General features: G+C 52.2%; 2 protein-coding genes, 3 non-coding genes and 1 pseudogene across 5 annotated transcripts; all 6 read right to left on the bottom strand.

Annotated features, from left to right (window-relative positions):
• Window positions 1–8,921: 8,921 nt before the first annotated feature.
• LOC149345059 (uncharacterized) lies at window positions 8,922–9,776 on the bottom strand (annotated as a pseudogene).
• Window positions 9,777–10,315: 539 nt separating this feature from the next.
• On the bottom strand, window positions 10,316–10,388 carry TRNAV-CAC (transfer RNA valine (anticodon CAC)). Its single transcript has one exon. It is a non-coding gene; the product is annotated as a tRNA-Val (tRNA).
• A 66-nt stretch (window positions 10,389–10,454) lies between these two features.
• On the bottom strand, window positions 10,455–10,527 carry TRNAV-CAC (transfer RNA valine (anticodon CAC)). Its single transcript has one exon. It is a non-coding gene; the product is annotated as a tRNA-Val (tRNA).
• Window positions 10,528–10,594: 67 nt separating this feature from the next.
• On the bottom strand, window positions 10,595–10,667 carry TRNAV-CAC (transfer RNA valine (anticodon CAC)). Its single transcript has one exon. It is a non-coding gene; the product is annotated as a tRNA-Val (tRNA).
• A 5,622-nt stretch (window positions 10,668–16,289) lies between these two features.
• On the bottom strand, window positions 16,290–17,540 carry LOC149345055 (uncharacterized). Its single transcript, XM_089547358.1, has one exon. The coding sequence runs from the start codon at window positions 17,538–17,540 to the stop codon at window positions 16,290–16,292; it is 1,251 nt and encodes a 416-aa protein (XP_089403484.1).
• Window positions 17,541–23,920: 6,380 nt separating this feature from the next.
• LOC149345054 (uncharacterized) lies at window positions 23,921–25,108 on the bottom strand. The gene has a single exon (XM_089542721.1). The coding sequence runs from the start codon at window positions 25,106–25,108 to the stop codon at window positions 23,921–23,923; it is 1,188 nt and encodes a 395-aa protein (XP_089398847.1).
• Window positions 25,109–26,147: the final 1,039 nt, after the last annotated feature.

The following is a 26,147-nucleotide window of genomic DNA, read 5'->3' as shown; positions in this document are numbered from 1 at the left end:
CCGAGGCAGCAGCCGAACTGGCCGCCCGAAGAAAGGAGGGAGCTGAGAAGCGTCCACGGTAGGGAGTGGCTTCCCAGAACAGGAGGAGGGTGCGGGGGCGCACCGTGGGGGGGCATCTGGTGACAGCGTGCGACGAGGGGCAAGTGTCGTTAGGAGGAGGATTGAGTGGTCGTTAGGAGGAGGATGCGAACTGTCGTTAGGAGGGGAATGCGAGTGGTCGTTAGGAGGGGGCGCACACACACAAAAGCAATATGGGGACACAACACTACACTAGTAAGGCACAGAATAGACACGGGTGATGCACTGCCTTGGAAGTGCAATCCTAGACCAATCAGCTTGGCTAAGAGAAAAGCACTGGACGGCGCCTTAGACGAACTTATCGATACTGGCGTTGTTGAGAGGTCTAACAGCCCTTGGGGCTTCCCGGTAGTCTTAGTTCCAAAGAAAGACGATACATATCGGCTTTGCGTGGACTACCGCAGACTGAATGAGGTTACGAGGAAGGATGCGTACCCTCTACCAACCATTTCTTCTCTAGTGTCCAACCTAGGTGGGGCGAAGTACTTTACTACGCTCGATGCTAGCCGCGGATACTTTCAGGTTGAAATGGATGAGCGTGATAAGGAGAAGACTGCTTTCACTTGTCACAGAGGTCTTTTCCAATTCAAGAGAATGTCTTTTGGCTTGGTAGGAGCACCCGCTACTTATCAGCGCCTAATGGACCGTGTTCTGGGAGATGCGAAGTGGCACCACGCGCTCGCATACCTAGACGACATCGTGGTGTACTCGAAAACGTTCGAGGAACACCTGCGCCACTTGAGGGACATCCTAGAGAGGCTGAGGTCCGCGGGAATCACTTTGAACCCGAAGAAGGCGCAGATCGCCGCGACCCGAATAACACTGTTGGGGTTCACGATCGACAAAGGCCGCATTCTGCCGTGCGAGGATAAACTCGAGGCTTTGCTTAAGTTTCCGTCGCCGTCAGATCTAGCTGGTCTCAGACGCTTCCTGGGAATGGCGAACTTTTATCGCCAGTTCATCCCAGATTGCGCAGCGCTGCAGGCACCTTTGACAAAGCTTTTGAAGAAGGGAGAGCGCTGGAGTTGGGGTCCCGAGCAAGAGGCTGCACTGCGCAACCTCGTTAAGGTGCTCGCGGACACGGCTGAGTTGCAGCTACCCGACCTAAACAGGGAGTTTGTGATTCAAACCGACGCAAGCGACCTGGGCTTAGGAGCAGTGTTGCTTCAGGAGCATGAAGGCGTCCTCCGACCGGTAGCGTTCGCGAGCCGTTCACTGACGCCGGCAGAGAGGAACTACTCAGTGACAGAGAAGGAATGTCTCGCGATAGTTTTTGCTCTGCGGAAGTTCGACTACTACGTCGACGGGGTGGCATTTGTGATCGAGACGGATCACATGGCGCTCACCTGGCTGAGACGCCTCAGCGAGCCGAGCGGCCGCCTGGCGCGTTGGGCCCTGTTGTTGCAGCGTTACGACTTCACCGTACGCTACCGCAAAGGGAAAAACAACGCCGTGGCTGACGCACTCTCGCGAGCGCCTGTCCCGAGCGAGGAAGGTCAGGCGACCGACCGCCCGACAGAGGGAGAGAGTGAGGGATTGTCCCCAGCCGTAGCCGATGTAAGGGACGCGGACCGACCGTTGACCCCAGGCGAGAGCGTGAACCACGTGGACTACGAGAGTTCCGTGGGGATCGTGTTTAGCAGAAAGGAGTTGCTCGAAGCTCAGCAGATGGATTCGTTTTGTCGGAAAGTGTTCGACGGGCTCCGGGAGCTTGGCGGCCGGCCGCCGCGCACACGGGGACAGCTGGTTTTGCTGTCGGTGCGGAGCGCTTGGAAACAGCTGGTAGTGCTGTGAGCGCGCTGGATTCTTATCTGCTGGATTCCGACGGCGTCCTGCTGAGGTATATCCCATCCGAGAACGACACAAGTGAGGCGTTCAAGGTGGTGATACCGCGAGCGTTGAGAGCGGCACTGTTACGCTACTTTCACGACTCGTGCATCGCTGGGCATGCAAGCGGCCCCAAGACTTACATTAAGTTGTGTCGCTTTGCTACCTGGCTTGGCATGAAAAGGGACGTAACACGCTACGCCCGCTCATGCCATGTGTGCCAAAGTGTGAAGCTCCGGGGTGGACGACCGCCCGGCCTCATGCAGCCGATTAACAGCCAGACTCCCTGGCAAATCGCGGCGTGTGACATCATGGGACCGTATCCCACGACACCAAGCAGGAACAAATTCTTGTTGGTGGTCACGGATCACTTCAGCAAGTGGGTTGAACTTTTCCCCCTTAGAAAGCTGACGGCACGAGTGATCATGGAGAAGCTGATGGACGTATTCACCAGGTTCGGTTTCCCAGAGCAGCTGATAACGGACAACGCGTCCTACTTCACTGCGAAGGTGTTCGTAGATTCGTGCGCGGCACTCGGCATTAAGCACAAGAAAACGACCACCTATCATGCTCAGTCGAACCCCACGGAACGAGTCAACCGCAACATTAAGCACATGCTTGTCGCGTACTCTGAGAGGCACAAAGATTGGGACTCCTATCTGCCGGAGATCGCGCTCGCTTTGCGTTCGACCGTTAACCGCTCGACTGGGTATGCGCCGTCTTCTCTCAATCTGGGAAGAGAGCTGCTAAATCCGATGGACCGGGTTCTAACGGACAGCAGGAAGACGCCAGTCGCTTCGTCAGCACGAGCTGAATACGCGACGCAGCTGCGCGCTAAGATGACGGAGGCCTTACACAAGGCTCGCCACAACCTTAGCACCGCTAGGGCGCAGCAGAAAGCACAGTACGACCGCTCGCACCGGGATGTTCACTACGAAGTGGGCGATCTGGTGCTTCGGCGCCAACACGTTCTGAGCGATGCTAGCAGACAGTTCGCGGCCTCGTTGGCGCCGAAATGGATCGGGCCGTTTCGCGTGCGAGAGAAGCTTTCCTCGCTCGTTTACAGGCTCGAGGACTTGCGGTCGAAACCGACAGGCGGACCGGTGCACGTATGCGACCTGAAACGTTACGTGCAGCGAGATGAGTGGGTTCAGGACACAGCCCGACCCGCGCCGCAGTCGGAGAACGAGCGCTGCGATCAGCCGGCGAACTCTGCGTCCCGCTATAACTTGCGCCGTAGGCAGAAATAAAATCTGCCTGCGCGGACTAGAGCGAGGGCGCAGGCCGACACGCAGTCTCGTTAGATGCATGAACGTACGGGCCGCTCATGCCGATCAATGTTACGTAAGACTTACTTGCGTTAACCCTCATGACTCTCGTGAGGGCCGAACAGCTACGTAGCACGCGCTGCGGGAGTTGGTTACATCTGTGTTGACCTTTTCAGCGCAGATGGAAAAGAAGCAGGGCGCATCAGAACGACATCGTTCACGTCTACCAACTAGAAGCCACCATCCAGCTTCGGCAACGTGCCGCGCCCATGGCCCGCTGCTACGCCCAGCCCGCGACCTGAAGCCGCCTCCCTGCTGCAGCCTGGCGCCCCTGCCACCTGCCACATCGCGTCGGAGCTGGCCGCCTGCCGACTGTACGCCGCCGCACCCGCCTACCCAAGAGCAAGCTGGCCAAACGAAGACAGAGCAGCCGTGGCCCCATTACCACCTCAACCCTGGGCCCTGGCCAGCTAACCGGGTATGCCAGGGCAACCCAACCGCCCGGCCTCTACCATGGAAGCGCCGCGGCCCTCGCCTAGGAAGCCACCTGACCCAGTCTCTGAGGGTGGCGCAGCCACGAACCTGGCCTCCATGCAGTCGAAGCCGGTGCCACGGAGGCGGTCAACCACCTTCACCGGAGCGGCGCAGCCGCGCGCGCTCGGAAGACTTGCAACCGGCAGCAAGTTGCCTTTCAACGTCATCATCTCGCAGGTGGTCAAGCCTTCGGACCAGCTGATCGGTGCGGGCGTGGCGCGGACATCAACAAGTGTACCGGCGGGAGCCGAAGAACTTCGATCCCTGGATGGCGGAGAAGATTAAGTGATGTGTGCTCCTGCTTCTCTGTCCGGGAGGCTTCTTAAGGAGGGGAGGATGTGGGATATACAAATATCCCTCGCCGGCCCGCGCTGAGTCACGCGACGAAGCGCCGCCGCCGGGCGTGGGGAGAGGGGGGCCACGCGGCCACTCTCCTCACCCCCCAGCTCGAACGTGACGTCACGCCTACGCTCTGGCGTCTTAGGAACGGGGTGAACGACCCCTCTTGGTTGCAACCGGTTGCTCAAGGGGGTGCAATGTCGTAGGGGTTTAAGGAGAGCTCACGCGGGAACAAAGGCTGTCTAGTCTCTCCTCTCGCGGCGGTGACTGCCCGATTGCCCCGCCGACCCCGTCTCCTGCCCGCGCCCTCCCGGATTATTCAACGCCGGTCGACGACGACCTGGTAAGCTGCTGAACCATCTATTATCGGATAGAACATTCTTCCGCAGTGTGCTTTGCCTTGCGCTAGGTAAATAAACGGTTTCCTAGCGTACTCTGTTCGTTGCCTACTTCGTCCGAACCCGCCGTGGCTGTGACTCTGCGCCACGGGTTGGGGACACGAGAACGCCCGCGCATAGCTGGCACGGAAGCGCGCCTTCCCGGCCGGCTGCTCGCGGGTGACCCCATAGATGTCATGCCCAAACCTATCGAAAGCCTTGTGCAGACCTAATTGCCACATAGCCACGCGGTCTTGCATTGCGTCACAGCATTCCAGGACACTCCTTGCTGTTTGAATATTCGTAAAAATTGTCCTGCCTTTTATGCCACATGTCTGGTGTGGGCCTACTAATGATGTAATGACGTTTTGTAGTCTTCTTGCTAGCACCTTCATGTAAATTTTATAGTCAACATTTGTTAAGCTTATAGGGCGATAGTTTTCGACGCAGAGTAACCTAACCGGGTCCTCTGTTTTTTGAATTAGTATTATATGAGACAGCCTGAAAGATGGAGGGGTCATGTTCAAGGGCGTCCGCAGAATTTTTTTCAGAGGGGGGCCATTGGTTGTTGGCGCCGGAGGGGGGGGGGGTATATTCGTAGCGAAAAGGCACTATTTGCGGAGTAAATTTATTTATTTATATATAAATAAAAAATAAGTAAAATACACACATGAAAGAAAATTACAAGCAGCAAATTAAAGCGCGGATTGTAGAGATACATTGGAGTTTATCAACAAAGAAACAATTAAAATTAATAAAAATGCAAAAAGATACTATCAATACTCGAAGTGCTCAGTCTTACTGCATACGGGTTCTCGACTCACCCGAATTGATGACCAGCACACAGCGCAATATGTTCACAAACACGCAACTACAGTCACTCAGTCAGTCTTCCTTGAACAGCAACTGTAGGCGCCTCGGATTTTTCTGGGCGAATTGCGTAGTTACACGGGTGATAAATTCATTTCTGTGCTTCATTACACGCTCTCAGTGCACAGTCATCATATATATTGATTGGAAAAATGGTTGAACGAGTACGTTGAAAACAAAAGATGACTATATACAACGAAAACTTATTTACAAGATAAATGCACGCTCGCAGCTTCATACACCTCGCTCCATCTTGCTCGCGCATCCGCGCATCCGCACAGTCGAGCAACCGCACACACACTGCTCGCCGCTCGTCGTTTTCTCGTCCGCTGTCTTGGTTGTTCTCACCTTCGTTGACAACCCGCCACTAAAAACACCGAAGCACAAACACAGAGGCGCGCACATGTGCAAGGGCTTACTTGCCACAATATCCACGAATGCGCACTTTTGGGGTGTAAGGAACGCCGCGCGACTTCCGAGGGGAAGGGACACCCGCAACTAATTCGGTCGGAAAATTTGTTTTTGTGCTTTTATGGGGTTCAGAGCCCCAAAACGACTCAGGCTATAAGGGACGGAGTAGTACAGAGTTTCGGATAATGTCGACCACCTGGGTCTCTTTACCATGCACTGACACGCACAGTACATGGGCGCTGTTGTGATTTGAGGCCCAGCCAGAGGTGACAGGCGAGCCAGGCAGGCGCCATCGGGCTGCGTTGACCAAAGGCGCTGGTTTTCGGAGAAGACGCAAGGAACGCTGGTGTGGGGGCGCCTCGGGAGACTGCGTCGCCGTGAACAAAAGCAGCTAATCCCCTTTGCCGAAGGTTCTGAAAGCGGCGCTTCTACCGCACTGAGCTCTCCCGTGGATCGGAGGAGACAGCGAGCGGCGGCGGCGCCAACTCGTCGCCCGCTTGCCCCTGAGCAGCCCGACAAAGCGGGGGTGGACACGGCTGATTTGTCCTTCCCCCCTCAATAATTCATCGGTGGCCGGCGTACGAACGTATCCTGATTCTAGCGAGCGACCTGTGCCCTCTTAGCGCGCGAGCGGCGCGAACTTGATTACTTTTGTATTTTGTAAATAGTGTACATACTACAAAGCTCTCCCCTGTCCTTTCTCGCTGTCGCTCCCCTCTATACTTCTCCTCACTATCCTCTCCCTTTCCCTTTCGTTTCCGCCGGCTGCAGCTCGGGTGCTTAAGATATTAGATAGCAATTGCCGCGGCCCGCAACACTCTTTTGCTTCACTTTTTATTTTTATTTTTTTTTAAATAAACCACTACCACCACCACCACCTGTGCCCTGTGCACTGTCTGCCTCCGTGTCGCTATCTCTCTAGAGATCAAAGAAACAGACACCCATCTCGAAACACATGCTCGCCGGTGCCGCTGCATGTCTGCAACAGGTCGTCCTTCAGCAGAGCTGGCGGTGGCGTGGTTTGAAAACGGCGGAACGACGCGCGCCCGGACGCGGCATTTCGCAGATGTGACCAAGCGTCGAAGCGGGACTGCTTTTACCCTTTTGGCTGAGCGCACCACCGCCCCTGGCGTGCGGTCATCACTCACGGTTCGAGTGAGTGATTTTCCAGGGGGGTGCAGCCGCCCCCCCTTGCCCCCCCCTCCGGACGCCCATGGTCATGTTGTGCTCATAGCATTTAGCTATCACGCGCTCAAGACAAGCAGCCATTTCGGTCTTAAAGAACTTGTATATGGCGGCCCCAAGACCATCCGGCCCAGGCGACTTACTGGGACTTAATTCATCTATGGCTGCTTCAATTTCTGCCCCAGTTATAGGTCTCTCAAGCACCTGCTTTGGGTCGTCATCCACGACAGGCATGAGTGGTAGAAAGTCGGTTGTGAAACTGTCAATGTCATTTAATTTCTGGCTAAGCAAGGATCTGTAATACTCCAGGAATGCAAGCTCCACTAATGCCCTTTCAGTGGTTACTTCATTGCGATAACAAATCTTGTTTATCTTTTTTCACCGCGTACCTCTTTTCATCGCTCAGCGCTCGTTTCGTGGGCGTTTCCCGTTGCCAGAGCTTCTCGGCACGCGCTCTTATCATCGCGCCGCGGTACTTTTCTTCATCTATCACTTCCAGTTTACTTTTTGTTTCTTTTATTCTGTCTGTAAACAGTCCCTGCTTAATGCTTTCTGCACTAAGCATGTAATCTAGCTCGCTATGAAGCTCTTTTTCTTGTTTTTCTTTGTGCCTGAGTGCGGACGCTCTAGCTATCGCAGTGACTTTAAGGTCGCACTTAAATTGTTCCCACTCCTGTATAAAATTTTCAGATGTGCTCAGCAACACGTTCGTGAGGTGTTCCTTGGTTTTAGCAACAAATGTTTCATGTTGAAGCAATTTTTCCTTGAATTTTCATAAGCCCCAGTTGAATTTTGCGGCTTTTTCATTCCTGCCAATGGTGACCTTAACCAAAGAGTGGTCAGTAAAGCTTACGTGTTGCGTCTGGTAACTACAACAAATTGGCGCCAACTCAATCGGAACGTATATGCGATCAAGTCTTGAGTGACAACCACCTTGAAAGTGTGTGTAATTTCCTTGGTGCCCAGGTATCAGTACAATGCCAATGTCTTCTAGATCATTTTCATTAACCATTTGTAAGAGCAATTCAGCACTTATGTCCCTAACGACTCGATTCGCTGCTCTGTCCCCCGCTCTGCAGACACAAATAAAGTCTCCAAGCAATACAACACGTCTTTCGCAAGCCAGGCACGATTCAATAAGTTTAAAGAAAGATTCGCGTTCATTACATCTGTTCGGTGCGTTGACCCATACAGCTCTCCATAGCATTCCAGAAAAAACAAAATCACAGACAAGTCGTCCCGTTTCACACGTCATCACGAATTCAACAACAGCAATAGCACTTCGGATTAGAACGATACAACCCCCCGACCTCTGCACAGCATGACAAACGCATACATTACAGCTATTGCGGAAAACTTCGACCATGCGCTCAGTTTGTTCTTAACTTTCGATTTTTGTTTCTTGGACAGCCAACAGATCGATATCATTTTCTAACAAAAGACGACTCAGCTGTTGCTGCCTTCTGCGCGCTGAAAGGTCTCGCACATTCAGCGTCGCCACGCGTAGCCTACTTTCGGGACTGACCGCCATCTAAAGCATGTAGAAGTCGCCCAACATGGTACTCACGTGTCTATTACAATAAGTCATGGTGTCAGTCCGTCGCAAAAGCAGGAAGGTGATTAGACTCACTGGTCCCGATCGCTGACCGGGGCGCCACTGCTGCGTTCGAAGCGGCGCCCCCGCTAAGGCGGAGGCGTTGCTGACGTAGTCCTGCGGTCTGGATGCACATTAGGCTTCGGTTTCAAGGAGGACCGACGAACAGGAAGGGTCTTAGCGGGAGGTTCTTCGTTTCCCGTCCCATCTTCGTTGGTCATTTCGACGGCATCCTCATGTGCCCGCTTTGCAGGCATGCTGGAAGCCAGGGCCATCCCGGCGTCTTCGTTTTCGCGCACAGCGGCCTCCTTCGAGTTTGAAGGTTCGCTTGCCGTCAAGTCGTTTTCATTCTTCTCCGCAGATGTCGATGCAGAGGCTTCAGGCGTAGTGCTCTGCCCGCAGGCTTCTCCGTTAAGCTTTTCCCCCGCCTTGTCGTTCTCAGGGGGGGTGGGGGGGGGGGGGTGGATCTTTTGCAGTGTTTTCTTCACTGCCTTCTAGGGTGGCTTCTGCAGAGTCTAATACATCCATCAGGTGTTATGCCGCCTCATCCTTCCGGGCCGGGCCTGTAACGCTCGCGTACGTTCGCACGCACTGGCTCTCATCGTGGCCGTATCGACGACACAGTCGGCAACACTGCACACGGCACTCTCGGTGTATGTGGCCGGTTCCACGGCACCGAAGACACAAAGGCGCTCTGCCAGGGACTTGCACAAGTGCGACGTCCTCAGCGATACGCAGCTGATGTGGCAAATTCTCGATATTGACGCCCACCTTGAGTTTTAGCGTGACCGCCCGCGTTTTGGAAGACTTGTCGACGCAGCCTTGCACCTTCCACTTGTCTCTGGCTACATCAATCACTTTTCCAAATAGGGCCAACGCGGTCCGCACGTCATCGTCGTGCACACCGTGCGGCAGCCAAAACAACTTCAGCCGGACGCCCTGGCTGCTGGGGTCAATTACCACACAACGGTGCTCCTTGACGTTGAACGCGTCGGCCTGCAGTATCTTCTGCTTGCCTTCTTCACCCTTGAATGTTACTGCCCAAAGGTGATTCATGCGATACGCCCCAAGGGCGACCACTTCCGGCAGCAGTGACAATTGCGCAAGAGCGTCACGAAAATGTTCCGCACAGTACGGCCTTGCATCGATGACGCCATACAAACAAACAGTATTCAAAACAGTCGAACCTGTGGGCAGATGCGGCAGAACCAGCTGCTAATCCTCATTCCGCTTTTCTGTACTCCTGATACCGCGGCTCGGCTGGGCCTCTGAAACCGCTCCTTGGGAGCCCATGATGCGCACGTCCGTCACGCTCGGTGGCCGGAAGTCGAATCCCCCTACACCACGGAAGCGGGTTGAGGGGCGCAATCTCGGATCCCCAGTTTTGAGCTTCAAAAATATTACAGCGAGTAAAAAAACTGCTTCCGCCCGGGATCGAACCGGAGGCCTTGCGCGAGTGAGGCGCACGTGATTACTACACCACGGAAGCGGGTTGAGGGGCGCCCTCTCGGATCCCCAGTTTTGAGCTTCAAAAATATTACAGCGAGTAAAAAAAACTGCTTCCGCCCGGGATCGAACCGGAGGCCTTGCGCGAGTGAGGCGCACGTGATTACTACAAAACGGAAGCGGGTTGAGGGGCGCCCTCTCGGATCCCCAGTTTTGAGCTTCAAAAATATTACAGCGAGTAAAAAAACTGCTTCCGCCCGGGATCGAACCGGAGGCCTTGCGCGAGTGAGGCGCACGTGATTACTACACCACGGAAGCGGGTTGAGGGGCGCCCTCTCGGATCCCCAGTTTTGAGCTTCAAAAATATTACAGCGAGTAAAAAAAACTGCTTCCGCCCGGGATCGAACCTGGGGCCTTGCGCGTGTGAGGCGCACGTGATAACCACTACACCACGGAAGTGGGTTGAGTGGCGCCCATCAGATCCCCAGTTTTGAGCTTCAAAAATATTACAGCGAGTACAAAAACTGCTTCCGCCCGGGATCGAACCGGGGGCCTTGCGCGTGTGAGGCGCACGTGATAACCACTACACCACGGAAGGGGGTTGAGGGGCGCCCTCTCGGATCCCCAGTTTTGAGCTTCAAAAATACTACAGCCAGTAGAAAAACTGCTTCCGCCCGGGATCGAACCGGGGGCCTTGCGCGTGTGAGGCGCACGTGATAACCACTACACCACGGAAGTGGCTTTTTTTTTCTTTATTTCCTGGCTTTGGAAAACAACACGGCACGAAAAAGAACAGACAAATCACAAAAGCAATAATACAAGACAATGAACACACTGAAAGTCATACTCAGCCAGCGTCAGGCTGGCTTCGTCACATTAAAACTCCCGCAAGGACAACAAAGGCTCTACCCTTGAGAGCCACTCGGGAGGTTCCGCAGCCGCTTTTTGTATAGCGACAAACCAGTCCATACACTCTGGGAAATAAATTCGGGCGGGGCGTGCTTCCCTGTCACAGTGATAGCCTGCCATTCTTGAGCGCCATATACAGTGGAGACCCAGGAGCATAATTAAATCAAATGGAACCCCGTCGTCATTATCAATGCTTAAATATCGAATGCCATGCGAATCTAGGGGGAAGTCTTTCTTCATAGTCCGTTGCAAACCATCCCAAAAATAAACCCCTTCCCAACAATGTAAAAAAACATGGTCTACTGTTTCCGGCTGCTTACAGATTAAACAATGCGAACCCCAAGGTAGAAATAAATCCTTTTCCTCAAAAAATTTCTTTACTGGCAACGTTCCGGTGTGTAATTTAAAGAAAAAGGTCTTAGCTCCTGGCGGCACCTGCATTTTCTTTACCCTCTTTAAGACGTCCGAGCCTGGGCCTCCACTGTATAAGACTCTATACAAAGGTTGTGGTAAAACAGTGTCACATAAATCGTGGTACAGCTTTTTCCGTTTTACACAGGACAAATATTCATTAGAGAAACGCACTGAAAGAAATCTAAGACTTGCGACGACCTCTCTGTAATAGCCGAAAATACCACGCGTAACTTCTTCGGTGGAGACAACAAACTCCGGCAGTAGGCGCCGCAGCCTAACTTGGCAGACAGTGCGCAAGAAAGGGTCAGAAACGTCGCGGAAAAACAAAAACCGATTGACCACTTGCCGCAAAAAGAGGTGTCCAAGTCCCAAGCCGCCGTCTTTTACCCGACGGAATAAATTTGTTCTGCTGCAGCGTTCCCATTCTGCAGCCCAAACAAAGACAGCGAAAATCCTGTGGAGCTTCTGTATGTTTACACGCGAACAATGCAAAACTTGCATAACAAACCAAAGTTTACTGATAAAAAAAAGGTTACATACAGTAGCCCTGGCGAAAATCGATAAGTTGGCACCTTTCCACTTCTCCGCTTTCTCCCTTAGCGCTTTCGTCTGGTCTTGCCAATATTGCTCGCTTTGGCGGTAACCATCAAGCTCGACACCTAAGTACTTGGTTGGGGTTTTCGCCCACGTCACATTTGCAAAGTGGTCAGGCTGCGATGGCCACCGTCCATGCCAGAACCCAAGGCACTTGGCCCAGTTCACCCCGCTTCCGGTAACCTGAGAGAACTCACGGACACATTTGACCGCCTCGGTTATACTCTCATGGTCAACCGTACAAAGTGCAACATCGTCCGCGTAAGCCAGCAGCTTCACCTCGGCTGCTTGTAACTTAAACCCTTTTACGTTATCATTGTTCAATATTTTAATACACAATGTCTCAATATATATACAAAACAAAAGAGGGCTGAGAGGGCAGCCCTGTCGCACCGAACGCTGCACGCTAATGGGGGCCCCCAGACTCTTATTTACGATCAATCTCGTCGTGCAGTTTCGGTACGCCAGGGCCACGCCCTTGCGGATAACTGACCCAACATTCGCATGGTCCAAAATAGAAAACAAAATTTCGTGATCGACACAGTCAAAAGCTTTCTCAAGGTCGACCTGGAGAATGGCCACCCGACCATTCGAGTCGTCACAACACTCAAGCACACTTCGCATCTTATGAATATTGGACATTATTGACCTCCCTTTTATCCCACACGTCTGGTGTGGCCCAACTATATCCTTAATCACCGTCTGCAACCTCCGAGCCAAAACCTTCATAAAAATTTTATATTCAACATTCGTAAGTGCTATGGGTCTGTAGGCTGTAACCAGTCGCAATTTATCTATTTGATCCGTTTTAGGAATGAGCACCGTATGGGATGACCCATATGACTTTTTTTTTTTCTTTATTTCCTGGCTTTGGAAAACACCACTTCACGAAAAAAAAAAAGGAACAGACAAATCACAAAAGCAATAGTACAGGACAATGAACACATTGAAAGACATACTCAGCCAGCGTCAGGCTGGCTTCGTCACATTAAAACTCCCGCAAAGACAACAAAGGCTCTACCCTTGAGAGCCAGTCGGGAGGTTCCGCAGCCGCTTTTTGTATAGCGACAAACCAGTCCATAGACTCTCGGAAATAAATTCGGGCAGGGCGCGCTTCCCTGTCACAGTGATAGCCTGCCATTCTGGAGCGCCATATACAGTGGAGACCCAGGAGCATAATTAAATCAAATGGAACCCCGTCGTCATTATCAATGCTTAAATATCGAATGCCATGCGAATCTAGGGGGAAATCTTTCTTCATTGTCCGTTGCAAAACATCCCAAAAATAAACCCCTTCCCAACAATGTAAAAAAACATGGTCTATTGTTTCCGGCTGCTTACAGATTAAACAATGCGAACCCCAAGGTAAAAATAAATCCTTTCCCTCGAAAAATTTCTTTACTGACAACGTTCCGGTGTGTAATTTAAAGAAAAAGGTCTTAGCGCCTGGTGGCACCTGCATTTTCTTTACTCTCTTTAAGACGTCTGAGCCTGGGCCTCCACTGTATAAGGCTCTATACAAAGGTTGTGGCAAAACAGTGTCACATAAATCGTGGTACAGCTTTTTCCGTTTTACACAACACAGATATTCATTTGAAAAACGCACTGAAAGAAATCTAACACTTGCGACGACCTCTCTGTAATAGCCGAATATACCACACGTAACTTCTTCGGTGGAGACAACAAACTCCGGCAGTAGGCGCCGCAGCCTAACTTGGCAGACAGTGCGCAAGAAAGGGTCGGAAACGTCGCGAAAAAACAAAAACCGGTTGACCACTTGCCGCAAAAAGAGGTGTCCAAGTCCCAAGCCACCGTCTTTCACCCGACGGAATAAGTTTGTTCTGCTGCAGCGTTCCCATTCTGCAGCCCAAACAAAGACGGCGAAAATCCTGTGGAGCCTCTGTACATTTACACGCGAACAATGCAAAACTTGCATAACAAACCAAAGTTTACTGATATAAAAAAGGTTACATACAGTAGCTCTGGCGAAAATCGATAAGTTGGCACCTTTCCACTTCTCCGCTTTCTCCCGTAGCGCTTTCGTCTGTTCTTGCCAATATTGCTCGCTTTGGCGATAACCATCAAGCTCGACGCCTAAGTACTTGGTTGGGGTTTTCGCCCACGTCACATTTGCAAAGTGTTCAGGCTTCGATGGCCACCGTCCATGCCAGAACCCAAGGCACTTGGCCCAGTTCACCCCGCTTCCGGTAACCTGAGAGAACTCACGGACACATTTGACAGCCTCGGTTATGCTCTCATGGTCCACCGTACAAACTGCAACATCATCCGCGTACGCCAGCAGCTTCACCTCGGCTGCTTGTAACTTAAACCCATTAACGTTGTCATTGTTCAATATTTTAATACACAATGTCTCAATGTATATACAAAACAAAAGAGGGCTGAGAGGGCAGCCCTGTCGCACCGAACGCTGCACGCTAATGGGGGCCCCCAGACTCTTATTTACGATCAATCTCGTCGTGCAGTTTCGGTACGCCAGGGCTACGCCCTTACGGATAACTGACCCTACATTCGCATGGTCCAAAACAGAAAACAAAATTTCGTGATCGACGCAGTCAAAAGCTTTCTCGAGGTCGACTTGGAGAATGGCCACCCGACCATTCGAGTCATCACAACACTCAAGAACACTTCGCAACTTGTGAATATTGGACATTATTGACCTCCCTTTTATCCCACACGTCTGGTGTGGCCCAACTATATCCTTAATCACCGTCTGCAATCTCCGAGCCAAAACCTTCATAAAAATTTTATATTCAACGTTTGTAAGTGCTATGGGTCTGTAAGCTGTAACCAGTCGTAATTTATCTATTTGATCCGTTTTAGGAATAAGCACCGTGTGGGATGACCCATATGACGGAGGGAGTGCATTTACTGTGTAGGCAGCGTTAAAGATAACGTTCAGGATAGGGGCAATTTCGTGCTTGAAATCTTTGTAAAAACGCGCGCTGAGCCCATCTGGTCCCGGCGATTTACCGGGGTTTAAACTGGCGATTGCATGCTCCACTTCTGTTTCAGTGATAGCCACTTCTAATCTCTCTTTTACGTCATCACCAAGACGCGGCATCGCCGCCAGAAACTGATCTTTAAATGTGATAGTGTCTACCGTGTGGGATGCGAAGAGCGCTTGGCAATGCTCGTTGAAAGCTGCTTTTATGTGGTCGTTGTCTGCCGACAAGACACCGCCCCATTCTATTTTGTCGATGTGGTTCCTTTCAGCGTTTGCTTTTTCCAACCCCAGCGCTCGTTTTGATGGCGCCTCCCCTGCAGCTATGTCTTCTGCCCTTGCCCTCACTAACGCTCCCCGATACCGTTCTTGTTCGATCAATTCTAGTTTTTGCTTTGTTTTCCTTACATCTTCAGTCCATTTCCCCGGCGCTAGAGATTCCTGTTGAAGCAGCCTATGGAGCAGCTTCCTTAACTCTGTCTCTTTCAGTTTTTCTTGAAACCGTATACAGGCAGCCCTCTCTATTGCTTTAATTTTTATAGTTTCTTTACACAGCTCCCACTGTTGCCAGATGTGCATATTTTTACCGGGGCCTATTTTTGCAATTTCATCTTTTACTATACGGGTATACAGTTCATCCTGCAGGAGTTTATTATTGAATTTCCACATTTCCCATGAAAAAGAATTCCCTCTCTTTACCATCCCAAAACAACATTTAACTAAACAATGGTCTGAAAAAGATACTGGCACAACTTCGTAACCATTACATTCAGGTAAGACATCGACGGATGCATAAATGCGGTCCAGCCGTGCATGGCTCGAACCCTGGAAGTGTGTGAGCTTTACTGCACGCGTTCCCTCAAGACACTCTGCTACATCTTCCATGTTCCAGTTCTCAACCATTCGCGATAACACTTGTGTGCTTGCATCTCTAAACGGTCGAGGGCTTGTCTTATCTCGCGCACTAAGAACACAGTTAAAATCGCCTAGGACGATCAGCTGTCTGTCACAACGAAGGCGTTCTTCGATGCTGTAAAAAAACTGCGCCCTTTCTTCTGCTTCATTTGGCGCGTACACACAAATAATCCGCCACTCGATGTTATTCAATCGAAAGTCAAGGAAGACACACCGGCCCGACACACAAGAGAAGTGAGCTTGCACTTCTAGCCCCGGCAACTTCTTTAGAAAGAGAACACAACCAGCCGATGTGCCTACAGCGTGGCTAACGACAGCAAAAAACGAGGACGTGAAACGTTGCACCATTCTCCCGGTCTCTTCTTCGCCGTCGACTTTCGTCTCCTGCACGGCCAGTACATCTATGCCGTGCTCCGTTAAAAGCCGAAAAAGCTGGCCTTGCTTTCTTTTTCCTGCCAGACCTCTAACATTCAGGGAGGCGACTTTCAGCGGAGATGCAGGAGCCATTTTTACATAAGAAGAAGAGACCGAAAGCATGGTGCTTACCTCTCGCGTCCAGCACATGGCTAGACGCCACCGCCGCCTTCGCCGCCGGCGTCATCCTGAGCGTGCACCTGGCCCTGCTCGGAAGGCGCCTTGTCGCTGGCGCGCTTCTCGCTCGCAAGGTTAGGGCGCGGCCGAAAAGAGGCCCGCCTTGCTTGAGGCGTCTTTGCTGGTGGTTCCTCTACGCTGGGCACCGCCTCCTTGTCGCCGTCGTGGCTGGTGTCTCCATGCGGACGCTTCCCTGACGTAGCCACAGTGGTCGTACGGCCACCGGTGTTCTGCCGGTGACCCTCGGTCGACTCCTTCGCTACAAAGTCCGTGGGCACTGGTGGGCTTTTTGCATCCACTGAAGTCGCCTCCTTTGACTGAGGCGAGTCTCCCGCTGGTGGCTGGAGTCTTGGTCCACTGGCAAGGGGGGCGTCGCCGCTTGAAGTCGCCGACGTGTCCAGCGACACAGGGAGGTTGCCCAACTCGTCGGTACCCCTCGCTGCGTCCTCAGCCTCCGCGACGTCCATCAGCTCCCCGCTGTCTCCTTTCCCTCCGAGCCCGGTCGCGGACGCGTAGGTACGGACGCAGTCCTCGTCCGCATGTCCGTAGCGCCTGCACTTGGAGCACCTGGGAACCTTGCAGTCGCGACGAACGTGACCCGCGCCGTGGCAACGCAGGCACTGCATCGGCCGCCCGGGCACCACCACGAGAGCCAACTCGCCGGCGACTCGAACCTGGTGGGGCAGGTCGTCTACCTTCATACCTGGCTTCAACTTGAGCAGCACTGTTCTCGTGGTGGATCCCTTCTCTTTCATTCCTTGAACGCGCCAACGCTCCCGCGTCACCTCGGTCACGTTTCCGAACGCCGCGAAAGCAGTCCGGATGTCGTCGTCAGCGACGCCGTGCAGCATCCAATGCAGGCGCAGCTTTACTTGCTGATCCTCGGGGTCGAAAATGATGCACCGGCGTCCCTTTACCTCAAGCTCCTTCAAAGCGGCTAATTTCTTCGCGGCTTCTGGGCTGCTGAAGGTTACCGCCCACACGTGGTTTACCTGGTACGCCCCCAACGCCACGACGTCGGGGAGCGCACCAGTGTTGGCGAGGGCGTCCCTGAAGTCTTCGACCCTGTAAGGTCTCACACGCACATCTCCGTGCAAAAAAACTGTGTTTAGAACAACACGTCCGGTGGGCAGGGTAGGCAAAAAGATCTCATACTCCTTGTCTTCGGCACTGAACCTGTTTCCGCGGCCATCGATGGCCGCTGTCGCCGCTCCGTGGGAGCTCATGATCCTGCGTCCGCACACGCCAGTGGCCGGAAGTAGAATGATGACCCATATGACGGAGGCAGTGCATTTACTGTGTAGGCTGCGTTAAATATCACGTTCAAAATAGGGGCAATTTCGTGCTTGAATTCTTTGTAAAAACGCGCGCTGAGCCCATCTGGTCCCGGCGATTTACCGGGGTTTAAACTGGCGATTGCATGCTCCACTTCGGCTTCACTGATAGCCATTTCTAATCTCTCTTTTACGTCATCACCGAGACGCGGCATCGCCGCCAGAAACTTATCTTTAAACGTGATAGTGTCTACCACGTGGGAAGCGAAGAGCGCTTGGTAATGCTCGTTGAAAGCTGCTTTTATGTGGTCGTTGTCCGCCGACAAGACACCGCCCCATTCTATTTTGTCGATGTGGTTTCTTTCAGCGTTTGCCTTTTCCAACCCTAGCGCTCGTTTTGATGGCGTCTCCCCTGCAGCTATGTCTTCTGCCCTTGCCCTTACTAACGCTCCCCGATACCGTTCTTCTTCCATCAATTCTAGTTTTTGCTTTGTTTTCCTTACATCTTCAGTCCATTTCCCCGGCGCTAGAGATTCCTGTTGAAGCAGCCTATGGAGCAGCTTCTTTAACTCTGTCTCTTTCTGTTTTTCTTGAAACCGTATACAGGAAGCCCTCTCTATTGCTTTAATTTTTATAGTTTCTTTACACAGCTCCCACTGTTGCCATATGTGCATATTTTTACCGGGGCCTATTTTTGCAATTTCATCTTTTACTATGCTGGTATACAGTTCGTCCTGCAAGAGTTTATTATTGAATTTCCACATTTCCCACGAAAAAGAATTCCCTCTCTTTACCATCCCAAAACAACATTTCACTAAACAATGGTCTGAAAAAGATACTGGCACAACATCGTAACTATGACATTCAGGTAAGACATCGACGGATGCATAAATGCGGTCCAGCCGTGCATGGCTAGAACCCTGAAAGTGTGTGAGCTTTACTGCACGCGTTCCCTCAAGACACTCTGCCACATCTTCCATGTTCCATTTCTCAACCATTAGCGATAACACTTGTGTGCTGGCATCTCTAAAGGGTCGAGGGCTTGTCTTATCTCGCGCACTAAGTACACAATTAAAATCGCCCAGGACGATCAGCTGTCTGTCACTACGAAGGCGCTCTTCGATGCTATAAAAAAACTGCGCCCTTTCTTCTGCTTCATTAGGCGCGTACAGACAAATAATCCGCCACTCGACGTTATTCAATCGAAAGTCAAGGAAAACACACCGGCCCGACATACAAGAGAAATGAGCTTGCACTTCTAGCCCCGGCAACTTCTTTAGAAAAAGAACACAGCCAGCCGATGTGCCTACAGCGTGGCTGACTACAGCAAAAAACGAGGACGTGAAACGTTGCACCATGCTCCCGGTCTCTTCTTCGCCGTCTACTTTCGTCTCCTGCACAGCCAGTACATCTATGCCGTGCTCCGTTAAAAGCCGAAAGAGCTGGCCTTGCTTTCTCTTTCCTGCCAGACCTCTAACATTCAGGGAGGCGACTTTCAGCGGAGATGCAGGAGCCATTTCTACATAAGAAGAAGAGACCGAAAGCGTGGTGCTTACCTCTCGCGTCCAGCACATGGCTAGACGCCACCGCCGCCATCGCCGCCGGCGTCATCCTGAGCGTGCACCTGGCCCAGCTCGGGAGGCGCCTTGTCGCCGGCGCGCTTCTCGCTCGCAAGGTTAGGGCGCGGCCGAAAACTGGCCCGCCTTGCTTGAGGCGTCTTTGCTGGTGGTTCCTCTACGCTGGGCGCCGCCTCCTTGTCGCCGTCGGGGCTGGTGTCTCCATGGGGACGCTTCCCAGGCGTAGCCACAGTGGTCGCACGGCCACCGGTGTTCTGCCGATGACCCTCGGTAGGCTCCTTCGCTACAAAGTCCATCGGCACTGGTAGGCTTTTTGCATCGCCCGAAGTCGCCTCCTTTGACTGAGGCGAGTCTCCCGTTGGTGGCTGGAGTCCTGGTGCACTGGCAAGGGGGGCGTCGCCGCTTGAAGTCGCCGACGTGTCCAGCGACACAGGGAGGTTGCCCAACTCGTCGGTAACCCTCGCTGCGTCCTCAGCCTCCGCGACATCCATCAGCTCCGCGCTGTCTCCTTTACCTCCGAGCCCGGTCGCAGACGCGTAGGTACGGACGCAGTCCTCGTCCGCGTGTCCGTAGCGCCTGCACTTGGAGCACCTGGGAACCTTGCAGTCGCGACGAACGTGACCCGCGCCGTGGCAACGCAGGCACTGCATCGGCCGCCCGGGCACCACCACGAGAGCTAACTCGTCGGCGACTCGAACCTGGTGGGGCAGGTCGTCCACCTTCATACCTGGCTTCAACTTGAGCAGCACTGTTCTCGTGGTGGATCCCTTCTCTTTCATTCCTTGAACGCGCCAACGCTCCCGCGTCACCTCGGTCACGTTTCCGAACGCCGCGAAAGCAGTCCGGATGTCGTCATCGGCGACGCCGTGCAGCATCCAATGCAGGCGCAGCTTTACCTGCTGATCCTCCGGGTCGAAAACAATGCACCGGCGTCCCTTTACCTCAAGCTCCTTCAAGGCGGCTAATTTCTTCGCGGCTTCTGGGCTGCTGAAGGTTACCGCCCACACGTGGTTTACCTGGTACGCCCCCAACGCCACGACGTCGGGGAGCGCACCAGTGTTGGCGAGGGCGTCCCTGAAGTCTTCGACCCTGTAAGGTCTCACACGCACATCTCCGTGCAAAAAAACTGTGTTTAGAACAACACGTCCGGTGGGCAGGGTAGGCAAAAAGATCTCATACTCCTTGTCTTCGGCGCTGAACCTGTTTCCGCGGCCATCGATGGCCGCCGTCGCCGCTCCGTGGGAGCTCATGATCCTGCGTCCGTACACGCCAGTGGCCGGAAGTAGAATGACCACGGAAGTGGCTTGAGGGGCGCCCTCTCGGATCCCAAGTTTTGAGCTTCAAAAATACTACAGCGATTAAAAAACTGCTTCCGCCAGGGATCGAACCGGAGGCCTTGCGCGTGTGAGGCGCACGTCATAACCGCTACATCACAGAAGATTTTTTGACTTGACTTGAATGGAATGCCATCTGCGTCGTGTAACGGTAAGAATCTTATGCCGTAGGAATCTAAGGGTAAATCTTTTTTTAAAGTCCTTTGTAGAACATCCCAGAAAAAAAGGGGTCCCAACAGTCCAAAAAAAAAAACGTGTTTATGGTTTCAGGTTTCTTGCATAGAAAACAGTTAGCTGACCAGGGAATGAAGATGCCTTTATCTTGCATCCATGTTGTGACTGATAATGTGCTAGTGTGAAGTTTAAAGAAAAAGGATTTGATTGATGGCGATACTGGCATCTTCTTCACTCTCTTAAAAACATCTGCTCCTGGGCCTCCACGATGCGGGAAACAATACATTGGTACAGGTAGCATTATGTCCACTAAGTCCTTATACAGTTTTTTCCTCCCTACATCACACAAATATTCCATAGAAAATCGCACATGCAACATCCTATACGCGAGTACGACCTCTCGCAGATACCCTCTCACGGCCTCACCCATGCTTTGGCACAAACACACAAGAAACTCGGGAAGAAAACGACCTAGCCGAGTTTGCACTATGGTGCGTAGGAACATATCGTTTTGATCTCGGAGGTACATAAAACGCGAGACCACTTGTCTCAAAAATAAGTGTTCAAGTCCAAGCCCACCTTTCTTCACGGACAAAAACAAATTTGTTCCACTGGTCCTCTTCCAAGTCGAAGACCAAATAAAAACGGCAAAAACACGATGTATTTTTTGAATGTTGACCCGCGCTGCGCTCAGCACACTCATCACATACCATATCTTTGCGGCAAGGAAAATATTACAAACAGTGGCACGTGAGAACATAGACAATTGTCCTTGCCATGCATCGGTTTTTTCATTGACTTTCGCTGCTTGCTCATTCCAGTACCGATCAGGCTGTCGGTAACAATCAAGTGGTACTCCTAGATATACTGTCGGAATGGTGGACCAGCGCATTCGAGAATAGTAGTCGGGCGTGACTTGCCAACTTCCATGCCAGTACCCGTAGCTTTTTTCCCAGTTGATCTGAGCCCCAGTGGATCTACAGAATTTGTGTACTACACCTGTGGCTTCACAAACACTCTCTCTATTTGAACAGAAAACTGCAATGTCATCGGCATATGCCAAGATTTCCACTTGCGCTGACTGCAGCCTGAAGCCCATTATGCGGTCGTTATTCTGAATAGCCAGGCAAAGTGGCTCAAGGTAGGCCGGAAATAGCAAGGGTGACAAAGGACAACCCCGCCTCACAGAAGACCGCACTTGCAGGCTCTCTCTGAGGTCTCCGTTGACAACAATTCGAGTTGTACAATTTGCGTAGGCCCTTTTCACGCCCTCTGTTATTATCTCGCCCACATTCGAGTAATCTAATATGGCCAAAAGTACTTCATGGGAAACACGATCAAAGGCTTTTGCCAGATCCAGCTGCATCATCGCCACATGGTCGTCAAAAGAGTCGCAGCATTCTAGCACGGATCGCGCTACGTGTATGTTAGTGGCGATGCTTCGCCCCTTTATGCCACATGTCTGATGTTCCCCTACCAGCATGGTTATGACTGCCTGCAATCTTTTTGCCAGCACCTTCATGAATATTTTGTAGTCAACGTTGGTGAGGCTTATCGGACGATAAGAGCTCAGCAACCGGCGTTTTTCCGGATCATCAGTTTTTGGTATGAGCACAATGTGTGAAGTTGTGAAGGACATGGGAACACGTTTTGCTTCGTAACACTCGGGAATTACTTTCAGCAGGACAGGAGCTATCATAGCTCTAAATGTTTTGTAGAAAGCAGCCCCCAGGCCGTCTGGACCAGGAGCTTTACCAATTGGTAATGTGTCTATCGCGTGCTCTATTTCGTTCACGGAAATCGGTTGCTCAAGAGGCGTTTTCACTTCTTCGTCAAGTTTCGGCATGAACAGTAGAAATTCACTGTAAAACTTTTCTTCGGCTTTTCGCGAATGACCCAGTACGTCTTTGAAGTGGTCACAGATTACGCGCTTGATAACACTGCTGTCTGCCGAAATATCTGCGCCGGTGCTTTTTTGTAGTATTTCCTTCCGACATGCGTATCGTTTCTCATCAGACATAGCACGCTTTGTTGGCGTTTCCGCTGCCCACAGCTTCTCGGACCGTAAATGAATAACTGCCGCTCTGTACTTATCAGCGTCTATTCTTTCAAGCTGTGTTTTTACATCCCTTATTTCATTAAAACATGTTCCTGGTTCAGAGCTTTCTATACTGATCAGGAATTCAAGCTGATCGCGAAGCTGTGTTTCGGTTTGTTTCTCTGCGTACCTCAAGGTGCTAGATTTTTCAATCGCTCTTCTTTGACAAGCTGCTTAAACTCTTCCCATTCGGTAGCGTAGTTTATCCGTTGCGCTGCAAGTAGCTTCTTTAGCTCTTGCGTTACTCCATTATTAAATCCCTCGTCTTCCAATAATTTAGACTTAAATTTCCACAAGTGCCAGCTGAAACGAGTTTTCTTTTGTTTATATCCAAAAGTTGCTATTACTAGGGAATGGTCACTAAAGGGCACAGGTTTTACTTCGTACATTGTACATAGAGGTACCAGCTTTGCTGACACGTACAGTCTGTCTAGCCGTGCATGGCTATTTCCTTGAAAATGAGTATACTGCGGACGGGTACCATATAAGAATACATTCCCAATATCCTCTATATAGTGGTCGTAGACCGCTTTTTTCAAGACGTTCACGCTTTTGTCTTGCACCGAAGCACCATTTGCACGATCTGAGGCATGACAAACACAATTGAAATCGCCCGCTAATACCAGCACCCTGTCATAGTTTAAACATGTATGGAAGCGCTCAAAAAACATTTTCCGGTCGGTCTCTACATTTGGCGCATACGCACAAATAACCCTGAAATTCTGGCCGCAATGCACAAAATCAACGACATGAAGTCGGGCGCTTTCACAGGAGAACAAAGACTGCACAGTGATACCAATGTTATTCCGAATGAAGAGAACACAGCCACATGAGGCGCCAAAAGAGTGACACACGCATACATCGAAATGCGTACGGAAAACAGACACCAATCGATCCGTCGCCTTCTCACTTTCAATCTTAGTTTCCTGAATTGCTACTACGTGCAGATCGTTCTCTAGAAGAAGGCGACTCAACTGGCATTGTCGCCTTCTTGCCCCGAGGCCTCGTACATTCAAAGTTGATACACGCAGTGCTTCCGTGAGATTGATCGCCATATCGAGTGAAAAAAAATCCCTTATCGCATGGTGTGTACCATCACGCCCGCGCCACAAAACAACCAAGCCCCAGCTCGGGTTCTACAGTGCAAAACTACGGAAGCAGTTTCCCCGCTGGCCGTGAGTCGGCCGGAATGTTCGGCCGCAGCTTGTAGGACGCTCGCCTCATACCTGGCGTTTCAGGAGGAGGCTCATCACCCCCACTGGCATCCTGCAGCGGCTCCTTGCTTGCGCTTTCATCATGCGCCCGTTTTCCGGCCGTGACACTGGTTGTTGGTGTAATGTCCATGGGCTCAGCCACATTACAGGCGGCGCGCACCGGAGAGTTCCCAGGCTTTGCAGTCGCATCTCTCGTCACGACATCGTCAGCCTGTGCAGGAGCTGGAGGCGACTGCGACGGAGTGTCGACCGGGCAAAGTTGCGTTTCCAACTGATCCGCCCGAGAAGCAGCCGACACGGTCTCGCTCGCCACTGGCTCGCTCGCCGCTCTCGATAGGTCCTCCGCATCGGCCTCATCCATGAGCAGCTCTGTCGTCTCCTCACTGGTCGATGGTCCGGTGAAGCTGGCGTACGTCCGAGCGCACTGGCTTTCCTCGTGTCCGAAGCGACGGCAAGCACCACAACGTGGGATTTTGCACTCACGCCGAATATGGCCTGTGCCGCGGCAGCGCAGGCAAAGGGGAGGCCTGCCCGACACGACCACAAGCGCAAGCTCTCCGGCTACGCTCACCTGGTGGGGCAAGTCGTCCATCTTGACGCCGGCGTTCAACTTAAGGGTCACCAGCCTAGTAATTGAACCCTTGTCCGACACGCCTTGTGCACGCCATCGCTCCCTTGTGACGTCCGCCACCTTCCCGAACGGACCGAGGGCAGGCCGCACGTCTTCGTCCGGTACGCTGTGTAGGAGCCAATGTAGCTTCATTCGGACGTCCCTGTTTGCAGGATCTATCACAAGACATCGGGCACCTTTCACTTTGAGCTCACCGATGTTGATAATCTTCACAGCGTCGGCGTCCTTGAAGGTTACGGCCCACACATGACTCATGCGATACGCCCACAGGGCGATAATTTCCGGCAGGAGCGAAAGTGGAGCCAGCGCATCTCGAGAATCTTCCACCCTGTAGGGGCGAGCACTGATGTCCCGGTGCAGGGAAACTGTGTTCAAAACAAAACGCCCTGTAGACAAACTAGGCAGTGCAACCTGGTACTCGCTGTCCGAGCCAAAATTCCTGTTTCCGCGGCCAGACATGGCCACTGTAGCCGCTCCGACGGAGTTAGTCATTACACGTCCGTCACGCTCTGTGGCCGGAAGTGGAATCCCACACCACGGAAGTGGGTTGAGGGGCACCCTCTCGGATCCCTAGTTTTGAGCTTCAAAAATATTGTAGCGGATAAAATGGCTTTTATACAGGTGAAGGCTGGACGGAACACAGCTGGCCGGAAATGGCTCAGAGCCCAGAGCCCAGATCAGTCTGCGGGCGCCTCCCTCTTTTTCCTCCAAGTCCTCAGTCAGCCACTACGTGGCGTAACAATTTCCCCGGGGGCAGACGATTCTCGTCCTCGAGAAAGTCAGGCAGATCGACGCTGGCAGCGCTTCAAGAAGGCCACATGAACGACTTGTGTCTTGCGTGAACGGCGTTTATCCGTCGTCACCTTGGCGATGACGTAATTCACGTCATTCAATCGGTCAAACACGACGAAGGGGCCATGTACTTATACAGAAAATTCTGATATAATTCTCGCCAGCGGGTTGGCGTCCAAAGCCAGACAAAGTATCCAGGAGAATAAGTGACTGCATGATGATGTAGGTCGTAGTACTCTTTTGAGCGGCGTTGAGAGGCCAGGGTACGTAAACGGGCTATACGACGGGCTTCTTCGGCACGGCAGAGTATCTGGGCAACGGACGCGTTGTCGTTGAGGGAAAACGGGAAGATGGTATCGAGGAAAACGCGAGGAGTTCGGGCATATAGCAAATAGAAGGGAGAATACCCGGTGACCTCATGACTTGGCGTGTTATAAGCGTACGTCACATATGGCAACACGGCGTCCCAGTTGCGACGGTCAGACGAGAAGTACAGGGACAACATAGTTGTCAGAGTGCGGTTGGTGCGCGGTAAGACCGTTGGTCTGCGGGTGGTTCGGTGTAGAGTTCCGGTGGTCTGATCCACAAAGCCGGAGCACTTCTTCCACGACATCAGCAGTAAATTGCCGTCCACGATCACTTATTATAACACGGGGTGCGCCGTGGCGAAGAATAACAGAGTGGAGAAGAAACGACGAAACATCATCAGCCTTGGCGGTAGTGAGAGCAGCGGTTTCGG

Source organism: Amblyomma mixtum, chromosome 5, assembly GCF_055824585.1.
Source record: "Amblyomma mixtum isolate Tamu chromosome 5, ASM5582458v1, whole genome shotgun sequence".
Taxonomy (NCBI): Eukaryota; Metazoa; Arthropoda; class Arachnida; order Ixodida; family Ixodidae; genus Amblyomma; species Amblyomma mixtum.
This window is presented reverse-complemented; position numbering and strand designations above follow the sequence as displayed.

Bases quoted from the DNA above. Each gene is read 5' to 3' on its own strand.
- LOC149345055 (XM_089547358.1), bottom strand. From the start codon at position 17,540: ATGAGCTCCCACGGAGCGGCGACAGCGGCCATCGATGGCCGCGGAAAC.
- LOC149345054 (XM_089542721.1), bottom strand. From the start codon at position 25,108: ATGACTAACTCCGTCGGAGCGGCTACAGTGGCCATGTCTGGCCGCGGA.